We start from the raw sequence: 12,286 nt of genomic DNA on the forward strand, positions 1-12,286 counted from the left end.
GTCTTTAGACTTGTGGAGAAAACTGGAGCACCTGGAGGAAATCCACACAAACATGAGGAGAACATGCAAACTCTACACAGGAATGCCAACTGAGGCTCAAACCAGCGACCTTCTTGCTGTGAGGCAATTGTGCTACCCACTGCGACACCATGGTGCCTATGAGCGTAGATTGGCAGGGAAATCAAGAGCTTTGCTTTCAGCTTAGTTCCTTGATTACCACAACAGATCTGCCTGTCAATCTCCCGTTCAACTCTTCTCTCAATTGTGAATAAAACTCGAATATACTTAAAACTCCTCCACCTAGGGCAAAGACTCATTATTAATTATTATTGTTATTTTTTTATTAATAATAATATTATTATTAGTAATAAAAGCAATAATGACTGGAGAGATAATTTCAATTGAAACTACATCCAATAAGTAATAAATAAATGTTTAATAAATAAGTATTTAACAATTTAACTTTTTTTTTTTTACAATTAATAAATGAACAGAATAGGTTTATTTAAATTATTAAATAAAATTAATACAATAAAAATTAAAACTGACCCCAAACATTTGACTGGTAGTGCTGGTATTTGCTAAATGGTTGAAAATTTTCCACTTCAAAAAACAAAAAACAAAGCGACCTTTAATTGGCAATGCACAATAGCAGCTTTTATTAACACTACATGTAAAAAAAAGGTCTCATTGCATTTTAATATTTTTCTCTCTCAAAATGTGCCATTAAGAAAAAAAAACATATGGAACATTAAAAACATGTAACATTATAAAAGCTACATTTGGAATATTTCAGTTTAAAACTGCATGCATTTTCTGTTACAATGATGTATATGCTCTGAACATGTGACCAGCATCAGGTCTAAGAGGGACATCTTGATAGTACAAAACACCTTCCTTGGCAGGCATATGCCAACAGCCCATATTTTATCAATCATTCATCCATTAAAAGTAAGAAAATAAATTAGATAATAAAAGTTTCCTCTTTAACAACATTTAAGAAAATAACCTTAAACCTAAACCACGCTATCCAAGAGAGTTAAATCATAAAATCACATCTTGCTGAAATAAGCTCAAAGAAATGATGGATTCGCAAAATGCAGGATGATAATCAGTTTTCATCTCAAAATAAAAAAGAAAGTTGCACAGCAATGTAATGAGATGGTTCTGTTAAAGACACCAAAGGAATAGTTCACCCCAAAAATTATTTCTGACTGGTATCAGAGAATCTTATGATACACTATCTGTCAAAAAATTTGATTGATGACAGCCCCGCCCCTTAAGGCGGGACTTACGAATTTTCCCACTCCTTTCATATAAACTTTATAATTCCAGTAACTAGATTCTTATCTATTTAATTAAATTAAATAATATATTTTAATTCTGGTAATAAGGTTCTTATCAAACTAATTAAATCATATTTCCAGTAATTTAAATGTAATCAAACGAAAATACTAAATTTATTGTAATCTGAAAATAACGGTAATTGTATTCTAATCAAATCAATTAAATTATATATTATAATACTTATATTCTAATCAAATTAATTAAACTAAAATATAATATTGATAATTAAATTCTATCAAAATGAATTAAATTCTTTCTGTAATTAGAACCATTATTATATTTTGATTATATTATTATAAATATATTATTTAGATTAAAGTGTTAATATTATTGTATTATATTAAATTATGAATATAAATATATTACTTTATTTTATAATTAGTAAACTGTCACTATAAACATTTCCTTATGTTTAACCTTATACTTTTCGCGGTTTCTGTTATTAGATCATTTATTATACTATAATTAATCAACTATTACCATAAACATTTACTGTTCAGCCTTATACTATTCTGTGTTTCTCCTATGTGTTTGCTGTATGTGTGCGTGTGTGTGTTGAAAAGGTGACAGCCGACGCTTTGTTTCAGTAGAGCTTAATGCAAACAATAAATAAAATAATTGCCTACGTTAAATTTTGTCCCTATAATTTATTATTATTATATTCTATCGCACTGTGTTATCCAGTGGCTTTATGTGTAACATATGTACAGCATTAACATGATTGTTTATCATATATCATATAATACATAGAATATAATATAAACAAACAATTATACAAAAATCTATTTTTGTTTTGTTTATGGAAAAACTGAAATATGTTATTCTACGTTATATTGATTTCCAGTTGTATTGGATATCAATGCACTATGCAATTTAAGGTCGAGAGTAATTTTTAAACATATTTGACATCTCTCTTAGTAATGACTATCAAACATTTTAATATTATAATAAATTAATTATGTTTGATTACATTTAAATTACTGGAATAATAATTTAATTCGTTAGACACAAATCTAATTACCGGAGTTATAATATACCATTTAATTTATTTAAATAGATAAGAATCTAATTACCGGAATTCTAAAATGTATATAAAAGGGGTGGGGCTTAAAGCGGAAGTCCCAGCTTAAAGGGCAGGGATGTCATCAATCACATTTTTTGACAGATGTTATATCATAAGACTCTCTGGTATCAAAAAATGTCCCACATATCCTGTGCACTATATTTTAAATCAACTTAATAAATGATATCATTGTACGCATCAAAATTAAGCATAGTGCTCTGTTTACTTCTAATCTAGATGCTATTTTGTGCTCTCATGATTGCAAAACTCTTTGGCTTAATTGATGTAAGGTTTGTTATGACATGTTCACACAGAATATTTGAATGAAAAGTAAGAAATGCATTATTTAATAATGATTTTAAACTGAACGCATTCCTCACATAGACATTTAATCATTTCAAAAGATTAATACACGAGTCCTACTAACTTTTTTGTAGTTGTGCGTCTTTGATGTGTCTGGACACAATATACAAAAGAGTGTGTTAAACATTCTGGTTAGTATCTACTATTGTGTTACACGCACGCACGCATAGACGGAATGTGAACATGAATAAATGTCATGCATCATTTTCGGTCAAACTATTCCTTTAAAGGCTTTCAGCAGCAAAAGTATAAGGCGAAACCTTAAACGTTAGACTCTCATCAGGACCAAAACGCACAGCACAGTGTCATTTAAATAGGCACAATGGCCACTTCAACCAATTATCAACCATCAAAGTATGTACAAAAATATATATTGAAAAATAAGTTCTCTCTCACCAAGCATGACTCATTGCACAGTTGGATTCTTGTGTTCACTTCAAGTGTTTACCAAAAATCTCTCGCCTTCCAATCACTTTCAAATGAGAAGAAACGCACTGACACACTACAGAGTTTTTGCGGGCACACCAATGAAGCCCAAACCATCTTTCTCAAGCAGGATCATGACCTTTTCAGGGCTCTTTCAGATGAGAACCGCTGTCTACATTGAGCGAGTAAGGCACTAAAATGGTACGGTAGCTATGCGGGACAGAGCCCAGGCACTGCAGGCCCAGACTACATCCACACACAGACACTGCTTTTCCCTGGAATGTGTCCGGAAAGGTCCATCAGTCATTTGGCACTATGGAGCTCCAGTCTTCTCTGGGCCCGTCTGTGTGTGCTCTGAGGGTGCTGCCATTTCAGACAGTGCATCTGGTAATTCATGCAGAGATTCTGATATCTGACTGGACGATGACAGGCCTGAAGGCTCTGATGCACAGCTGTGCTGTGTGGATGAAGTCTGTGGCACACACTGCATTATAGTGTGGTGTGCAAGCAGTTCAGACACATGGTAGTAGGGCAGGAAAGATCGCTCCACAGCACAGTACCGCATGGCCAGGTGTGTGTGCTGCAGAAGAAGAGGGAAACGGGAGGTAAAGTAGAACACAAATTCATCAGGTATGGTTCCCAATGTCTGCTGGACGTCCTCCGGTAATTCCCGGTAGTGGTGTTTCTACGAGAGAAAAGATTGAATAATTCACAATTTGTTAAAATAGACCATCTATTTTATTTAATAGTAGTTTTTTTTCTTTGCTACACAACATTTCTAGAATGTTAAAAACAGAACCTTCTATGATGGTTATTTTTTTGTATTGTCAATATATATTTAAATTAAAACGTACCTTATTTCTCATGGCACGTAATAGATCTCTGACCGATCCACCTTTGTAAGAGCGAAATTTGCGTAGATCTGTAAAAAGGAACACTAAATCAGAGTGGTTGGCAAAGAAGTTTTACATGAAATCTTATATTAAAGAGCCCCTATTAGGGGTTTTTGAAAATGACCTTCCATGCAGTGTGTAACACAGCACTAATAAAGTGAAATATCCAGCCAAGGTTCAAATCTGAAAGTGCACAGTGTTTAAAACTATTGATTCATCTTTAAAGGAGTAACAAGTCTTTAGCCGTGTTGGCGTGACATCGATACAGAACTCAAGCCCCGCCCATTTGGTAAGTGTGCAAACCTGGGAAAATTGAAACCTCCGGATCTGCCCACAAACACTATAGCAGATCTCAGTTGAATCAAGTCGCATAAATGCTGTGCTCTGAAGTGTAATCGAAAGTTAGTGTTATTTTTCCTACCCAAACATGTTCATGGATCAGTTTCTTCCTCCATTTCACAAGTGTAAATAAATGCGATTAAAATGGCTGCCTTCTTGTTTTCTCTAGCTTGCCATTTATGTATTGTGTTTTGTTACTTGTAACCGCTTGTACTGTATCTGGTTAACTCTTTATATTCTCACATCACGTCCAAAGCCATGTTGAAAATGCAACGCGTGCTGCTTTGTTTACGAATTTCAACGCGTTTGTGAGCTCACAACCTACTGCCATTTGTCATCAATATGGCCACCGTCAGCTGTTCCTACACATGTGCAGCGGTCAAGTTTCAAAATAGTTCAGCTTTTGCCACTGTGTGGATTAATACTGAATGTATGTCTTCGTTTTTACCTATGGTTAAGAATAGAGCAATATGCTGGTGTTTAACTGCACTGCTTTAATGCACTCCTACATTGGGCTCACACATACAATCTACACTCTGACTACTTGTTGATAAGCCATGCTGGGCATTTCTTTCGGTCTCGTGCTGAATGCAGACAACCAATCGCAACAGACTGAGTCATCGGAGAAATCAGTGCAGATTAGCATTGCACTAAGGAGGGGTTTAGGAACAAATGAATCGCATGAACGAATTATATGGGAGTCACTGGGATAATTAGGTAAAAATAAATACATATTATAAAATATATTTGCATAGATATTAGCCTGTTGTTGGAGACACCTAAAACCAAACTATGACCCTTTTTAATGCATAATAGAGGCTTTTTAAGAAAGAACACTTGAATAATGGATTTAACTTTTAAGTGTTAAAACAATTAGAAACTAAAGTCAGCAAAAATCCAGAGCTCACCAGTCTGTAGAGGCACTGTGATATGATCCCTCCAATCACCTTTCACCACCACCCGTCCTCCTCTCTCTAGTTGTCTCACGATTGGTCCATCTAATGGCTCCTTCTCAATTCTATCGCTCACATCCTGAGAAACAGAAACAAAAATTGACATTTGTCATGACAATTAACTTTATTATTGTCATAAAGTTTCCTGTGATCCACCTACAATATTATCATCAAAGTGTGTCAAAATTAAAAACTAAATGTCCATTTCTACCCTGTTTTGACCCTCTAAATTGAACATGGTCCAGACATGTCTCCTGTAAGAGTTCAAAGTAAAGGACCTCTGTTTTGACTGGGTAAAATATTTGCATATGAAATAAATATCACAAACAAGCAACCTTTGAAACGGGATTATGACTCCAATTAACTAAACAAGGAAACTGTGGACTGGACAGTAAGGGCTGCACAAAATATCATTTCAGCATCGATGTCTCAATGCGAGCATGTGCAGGATTGTTAATGATCAGTAATAATGAGTAAAACTGTTGGGTAACGTGTACTTACTTTTTGAGTACATTTAAAAATGTGTACTTTTAATCTTGCTTAAGTAAATTATTTCTTTGCTACATTTGGCGGCGTTCCTAGATTAATGTCAAATGATAATAAATATGATTCATGACTTGTTTGCAAATATCGCGAGACACTGCATTGGAAAGGTTGTGTTGCGAGAGGTTGCTACAGAGATGAGTGTCCTGCTTTCGGTTAGAGCACGTGCGCATATGTTGGAATGATGGCTGAAGTGGAGGAAGACATGCTAGTTTATACTGCGGTCATGCAGTATAACAATGGTGTTTATATATATATATATATATATATATATATATATATATATATATATATATATATATATATATATATATATATATATAAATATGTGTTTGTGTGTAAAGTCAGAATTATTAGCCCCCTATATATTTGTCCCCAATTTCTGTTTAACAGAAAGATTTTATCAACACTACACATATTTTAGCCATGATGACAGTACATACTATTTTACTAGCTTTTTTTTCAAGATACTAGTATTCAGCTTAAAATGACTTTTAAGCTAGGTTCATTCGACAAGTTAGGGTAATTAGGCAAGTCATTAAGGATGGCTTATTCTGTAGACAATCAAATATTAATAAAATGTTTATTTAAACATTTTTAAAATGTAATATTTTAAAAAGAAATTCACAGGAGGGTGAAAAAATTAATATATGTATGTATATATATATATATATATATATATATATATATATATATATATATATATATGTATGTATGTATATGTATGCATGTATGTATATATATATATATATATATATATATATATATATATATATATATATATATATATATATATATATATATAGTTGCATACCGTAATAAATTCCAAATTCTCCTCCTTGCATTTAGATCCTTAAATAGCCTAGCTCCCTCTTATCTTTGCAACACACTTGTCCTCTACATCCCTACTCGCTTACTACGTTCCTCTGACTCTGGCCTTCTTGCTGTCCCTTGGTACCACCTCTCTTCAATGGGGGGCAGATCATTTAGTGTCATTGTACCAAAACTTTGGAACTCTCTACCACGCTCACTTTGTTCTGATAGTATCAAAGAATTTAAATCTTTACTTAAAACTTACCTGTTTTATGAATGTTACACTTCTGATTTGATAAACTGACCACTTTGTTTGATCAACCTGTACTCTGCATATTTGACTTCTTGTATGTTTGTGAACCTAATCTTGTCCTAATGTCTGTTCTACTATCTTTTTGTTACATTTACTGTAAAGTGTCCTTGAGCTCTGGAAGAGCCTTATATAAATAAAAATGTATTATTATTATATAACACACTGTCTGTGTTAGGAAGAATAACAGACGGGTTGAGCTCAAAATAACACAAAATGCGTTATCATTATCTAGACACATAGGTGTGTTAAGAAATAACACAGGTTGTGTCCGATTTCAGAGCTTATTGCCCTGTGACCTATTGTTTTTTTTACTAATGAATCAATGGACGCCTCACAGCAAGAGGATCCCTGGTTCGAGCCCCGGCTGAGTCAGTTGGCATTTCTGTGATGAGTTTGCATGTTCTCCACGTGTTCGTGTGGGTTTCCTCCAGGTGCTCCAGTTTCCTCCACAAGCCCAAAGTCATGCGGTACAGGTGAATTAGGTAGGCTAAATTGTCTGTAGTGTATGTGTGTGAATGGGTGTGTATGGATGTTTCCCAGTGATTAGTTGCGGCTAGAAGGGTATTTGCTGCATAAAACATATGCTGGCAGTTCATTCTGCTGTGGCGACCTCAGATTAATAAAGGGACCAAGCCGAAAAGAAAATGAATGAATAAATAATGAATCAACAAACCTGAAAGAAATGCAGCTGTTTTTCAAGACTCCAGAAAAAGGGGTGTTTCAGCACTCTGTCAGCCGAGGGTCTCTTCTCAGGCTCCATGTTTAACATCTGTTCAATCAGGTTTCGGGCCACAATACTCTCTGCATGACACAGCAGGGATAAATACATGATAAAAATGACTGCAAAATACATTTTAGTCTAAGATGAGCTGGTGCTTTGTAGTGCAAGAGGTTGCGTGGTGGTCTTACCATGTCTGTTAGGATCTAAGTGGTCCAGAGAATAGGCACCAAGTAAAATGTTTGCTTGCCGTTGCAAGGATTTTCCAAAGGGGTGGAAGCCTTCAGATACCACATAATAAAACACACATCCTGCAGAGAAGATGTCCACCATGCAGGTCTGAAATATCAGAAAGAGGCCAAAATGTCATTATCTAGCTAACCAACCTTTCTAGACTACTCAATCGGGATTGGGGCAATTGATGCATTAAGAATTTTTGTCAATTAGCAGATAAACAGTTCATTGCCACTGGAAGCCAGTTTCATCTTGCTTGTGACTTTGCACCTCTATTGTCTTTGATTTCTACGCAACATTGCATTGAGAGAAAATTGTTACCTGACAACGTCTGAAAATATGGACAAATGTAATTATTTCTAACATTATCAGGAATTCAATTGAATTTAATTATGTGTCATGCACTAACAATGAACAACATTTCACAACATGAACACTAATATATTTACAAGTTGTCTCAACTAAAGTGTGGTCATACTAGAGCTTGAGCTTGGAAAATTCTGCTGTTTGGCGCAGAAAATGGTACAGGATAAAACAAGACATCAATTAGACATTGATAAAGCAGGTAATCGCTCTGTATTTTACATTTCTGTACAGAGAGGTCAGTTCACAAGCTTGATCTTTCGGATGCAGCAATGTGCAAAGCTTGTCACACGAGGGGCTCTATTTGAATGATCTTGGCACAAAGTCTAAAGCGCAGGGCACAAAAGCATTAAGGGCATGTCCAAACACACTTTTGCTATATATTGCGCCAGGTATATGATAGGGCCCGAGCTTGCATTTCAGATTTGTTGCATTTCCATGAATGGAAGTCAACGTATTGTGCTAAACATTGTATTGAACAAACACAAACAATATACAAAAAGATGTGTATGAGTTCAAATGTAAAGAATCATAACAAGATGGATAGTTTTTAATAACTATTGTTAAAAATATAAACCTTCCATTACAGTGTTACTAACGATTGAATTCATGCACAAAGTGTGGCCACTTAATAAAGGTTTGATGTCAATTATTTAAGTCTTTGCATGTTCCTTCTTTTACCTCTAGATTCCACTGATCAGTGAAAACAAGATAAGACGGTGATCATTTTAAAACGCATACATTTTGATTTAGTTCCACATGACATCTACATATTCTATCCTCTAGCAGTAAAAAACAAAGCATTATGAAAATACACTATTTTATTTTGGAGACTCTGGTGTTGGGTTTTAGTGCAGACAAAGTGAAATTTAACCTTTTGAAAAGGAGAGCATGGCTATCTCTCGTCTTTTGGACTACTGTGAATCATTCCCTTATTTGTCCATTGATATGACCTATACACAAGCAGTAGACTTTTGCATGGATGGCAAGCACATACATGCGCACATACCCAGTGAGCATGACCCATCTCAGGCATTTTAGTGTGTATAGTGTGGATAGAGAGCATTTTTCTGGAACTCAAAATAAATGCAAGTGTGGATGAAGAACCTTTTTTTGTGTGTGTTTTGAGCATGAATGGGTTGATGGTGTAAAACTGATACACAGCTTGGTGTTCGAGCTCTTACAGGGTTGTGCTTTGCATCCTCACTGAGTACTTCAGGAGCAATCCAGCCCTCGGTGCCTGGCACTCCTGACTTCCTGCTGAAGCTGTGTCTGCCCACTGCCAGCTTCTTACACAGGCCGAAGTCAGAGATCATGGCCTTCACACGTCCATGCATGTTCGGCATTGACACCAGGATATTGTGTGGCTTCAGATCTCTGTGGACTACCAAACCAAGAGAAAAATATTAATGCTGCATCAAAAATATAAGTAAAAATAAAAGAAATATTATTACGAATTATTTAACCACAAAGGTCTGTCTATTAAAAAAAATGTATTACAGATAATATTTACCTATATTAAGAGAATGTAAATGAGCCAGTCCAGACATGGTTTGCTCTAGCAGTGTCACTGGCTCCAAACCGTGACGGTTAAAATCCTTTCTTTCCACATACTAAAAGTGAATAAACAAAACAGTAAAATAATTGAGCTAAATAACAGTTACAGTGCATCCGGAAAGTATCCATAGCGCTTCACGTTTTCCACATTTTTTTATGTTACAACCTTATTCCAAAAGGGATTAAATTAATATATTTCCTCAAAATTGTACACACAATACCCCATAATGACAATGTGAAAAAAAAAAATTTTAAATTAAAAAAATTCAAATTTTTAAATTGTTGTAAATTTATTAAAAATAAAAAAACCTGAAAAATCACATGTACATCAGTATTCACAGCCTTTGCTCAAGACTTTGTTGATGCACGTTTGGCAGCAATTACAGCCTCAAGTATTTTTGAATATGATGCCATAGCTTGGCACACCTAACTTTGGGAATTTTTTGCTTATTCCTCTTTGCAGTAACTCTCAAGCTCTATCAGGTTGGGTGGGAAGCTACACTGTACAGCCATTTTCGGATCTCTCCAGAGATGTTCAATAAGATTTAAGTCTCAGCTCTGGCTAAGCCAATCAAGGACATTTGCCGAGTTGTTGTGAAGCCACTCCATTGATATTTTGGCAGTGTGCTTTGAGTCATTGTCCTGCTGGAAGAAGAACCGTCGCCCCAGTCTGAGGTCAAAAGCACTGAAGCAGGTTTTCATTCAGGATGTCTCTGTGCTTTGCTGCATTCATCTTTTCCTCTATCCTGACTAGTCTTCCAGTTCCTGCTGCTGAAAAACATTCCCTCAGCATGATGCTGCCACCACCAGCATGATGAGTGGTGCCTGGTTTTCTCCAAATGTAACACCTGGCATTCACTTCAAAGAGTTCAATTTTAGTCTCATCAGACCACAGACTTTTGTTTCTTATGGTCTGAGAGTCTTTCAGATGCCTTTTAGCAAATTCCAGGCGGGGAGTGTCTTCCGTCTGGCCACTCTACCATGCAGGCCTGATTGGTGGATTGCTGCACAGATGGTTGTCCTTCTGTAAGGTTCTCCTCTCTCTATAGAAGAATGCTGGAGCTCAGACAGAGTGACCATCAGGTTATTGATCACCTCCCTGACTAAGACCCTTCTCCCCTGATCACTCAGCTTAGATGGCCGGCAAGCTCTTGGAAGAGCCCTGGTGGTTCCAAACATCTTCCACTTATGGAGGATGGAGGCCACTGTTCTCACTGGAACGTTCAGAGCAGCAGAAATTTTTCTGTAACCTTCAGCCTTGTGCCTCAAGACAATCCTGTCTCGGAGGTCTACAGACAATTCCTTTGTCTTCATGCTTGGTTTGTGCTTTGACATGCACTGTCAACACTGGGCCCTTATATAGACAGGTGTATGCCTTTTCAAATCATGTCCAATCAACTGAATTTACCACACGTGAACTCCAATTAAACATCACAAGAATGATCAGTGGAAACAGAATGTACATGAGCTCAAGTTAGAGCTTCACGGTAAAGGCTGTGAATACTGATGTACATGTGATTTTTCAGCTTTTTTATTTTTAATAAATTTGCAACAATTTCAAAAAAATCTTTTTTTTACATTGTCATTATGGGGTTTTGTGTGTAGAATTTTGAGGAAATAAATTAATTTAACTCAATTTGGAATAAGACTGCAACATATTAAAATTTAGAAAAAGTAAAGCGCTATCAATACTTTCCGGATACACTGTATATTTTACAAAATTGCATTTAACAAAATGTTGGTAGCATTTGAAAAAATAATGATCCAATAGTTAATGCTAGTCTACATGAACAATTTTGAACAACATGTATTAACCAGTTCAACATTTGCTAATGCATTTTTTGAAATCCATTTTTAAAATGCATTTGAAAACAAATGTATTTAAAAAGTTCACATAAGTTAATGCACTTTGAGTTAACATGAACTAACAATGGACAGCTTGATTTTTTGAACTACCATTAACAAAATGAGTAAAATAAATACTGCAATAAATGTATTGCTCATTGATGGTTCATAGTACATGCATAACTAATAGACCATAAAAATAAACAATGTATGGTAGATTGTGGATGCTTTGCAAACTTTTGCATGAAGTTAAAAGTCCATTTGTAACTCTCTGAATTAAAGGGATTTAAATTTATATTTTATTAAATCGTGCTTGGGAGGCTCAGTGATTAGCACTGTTGCCTCATAGCAAGAAGGTCGCTGGTTTGAGTGCCAGCTGGATCAGTTGGCATTTGTGTGTGGAGTTTGCATGTTCTCCCTGTGTTCGCAAGGGTTTCCTCCGGGTGCTCCGGTTTCCCCCACAGTCCAAAGACATGCACTATACAGTTGATATCAGAATTATTAGCCCCCCTTTAA

At 35.5% G+C, this 12,286-nt stretch overlaps 1 protein-coding gene across 7 annotated transcripts in view; it reads right to left on the reverse strand.

Annotated features, from left to right (window-relative positions):
* Positions 1 to 630: 630 nt before the first annotated feature.
* Positions 631 to 12,286, reverse strand: part of ern1 (endoplasmic reticulum to nucleus signaling 1) — a 54,944-nt gene continuing 43,288 nt past the window's right edge. Inside the window, exons 16-23 of one of the 7 annotated variants that reach the window (XR_015479843.1) lie at positions 9,882 to 9,981; positions 9,553 to 9,752; positions 7,963 to 8,110; positions 7,727 to 7,854; positions 5,340 to 5,463; positions 4,054 to 4,121; positions 2,555 to 3,884; positions 631 to 1,306 (exon numbers count right to left, since the gene is read on the reverse strand). Coding sequence is in view for 1 of the 7 variants with exons in the window: in NM_001423672.2 (NP_001410601.1) it covers positions 3,513 to 3,884; positions 4,054 to 4,121; positions 5,340 to 5,463; positions 7,727 to 7,854; positions 7,963 to 8,110; positions 9,553 to 9,752; positions 9,882 to 9,981 (1,140 nt within the window). In the remaining 6 variants the exon portion in view is untranslated. Of the gene's footprint in view, positions 1,438 to 2,345; positions 3,885 to 4,053; positions 4,122 to 5,339; positions 5,464 to 7,726; positions 7,855 to 7,962; positions 8,111 to 9,552; positions 9,753 to 9,881; positions 9,982 to 12,286 lie in introns of those variants that run through there. The other 6 variants (XR_015479842.1, XR_015479841.1, XR_015479839.1 and 3 more) reach the window with 6 other exon arrangements.

Source organism: Danio rerio, chromosome 3, assembly GCF_052040795.2.
Source record: "Danio rerio strain M-AB ecotype USA chromosome 3, GRCz13ab, whole genome shotgun sequence".
NCBI lineage: Eukaryota > Metazoa > Chordata > Actinopteri > Cypriniformes > Danionidae > Danio > Danio rerio.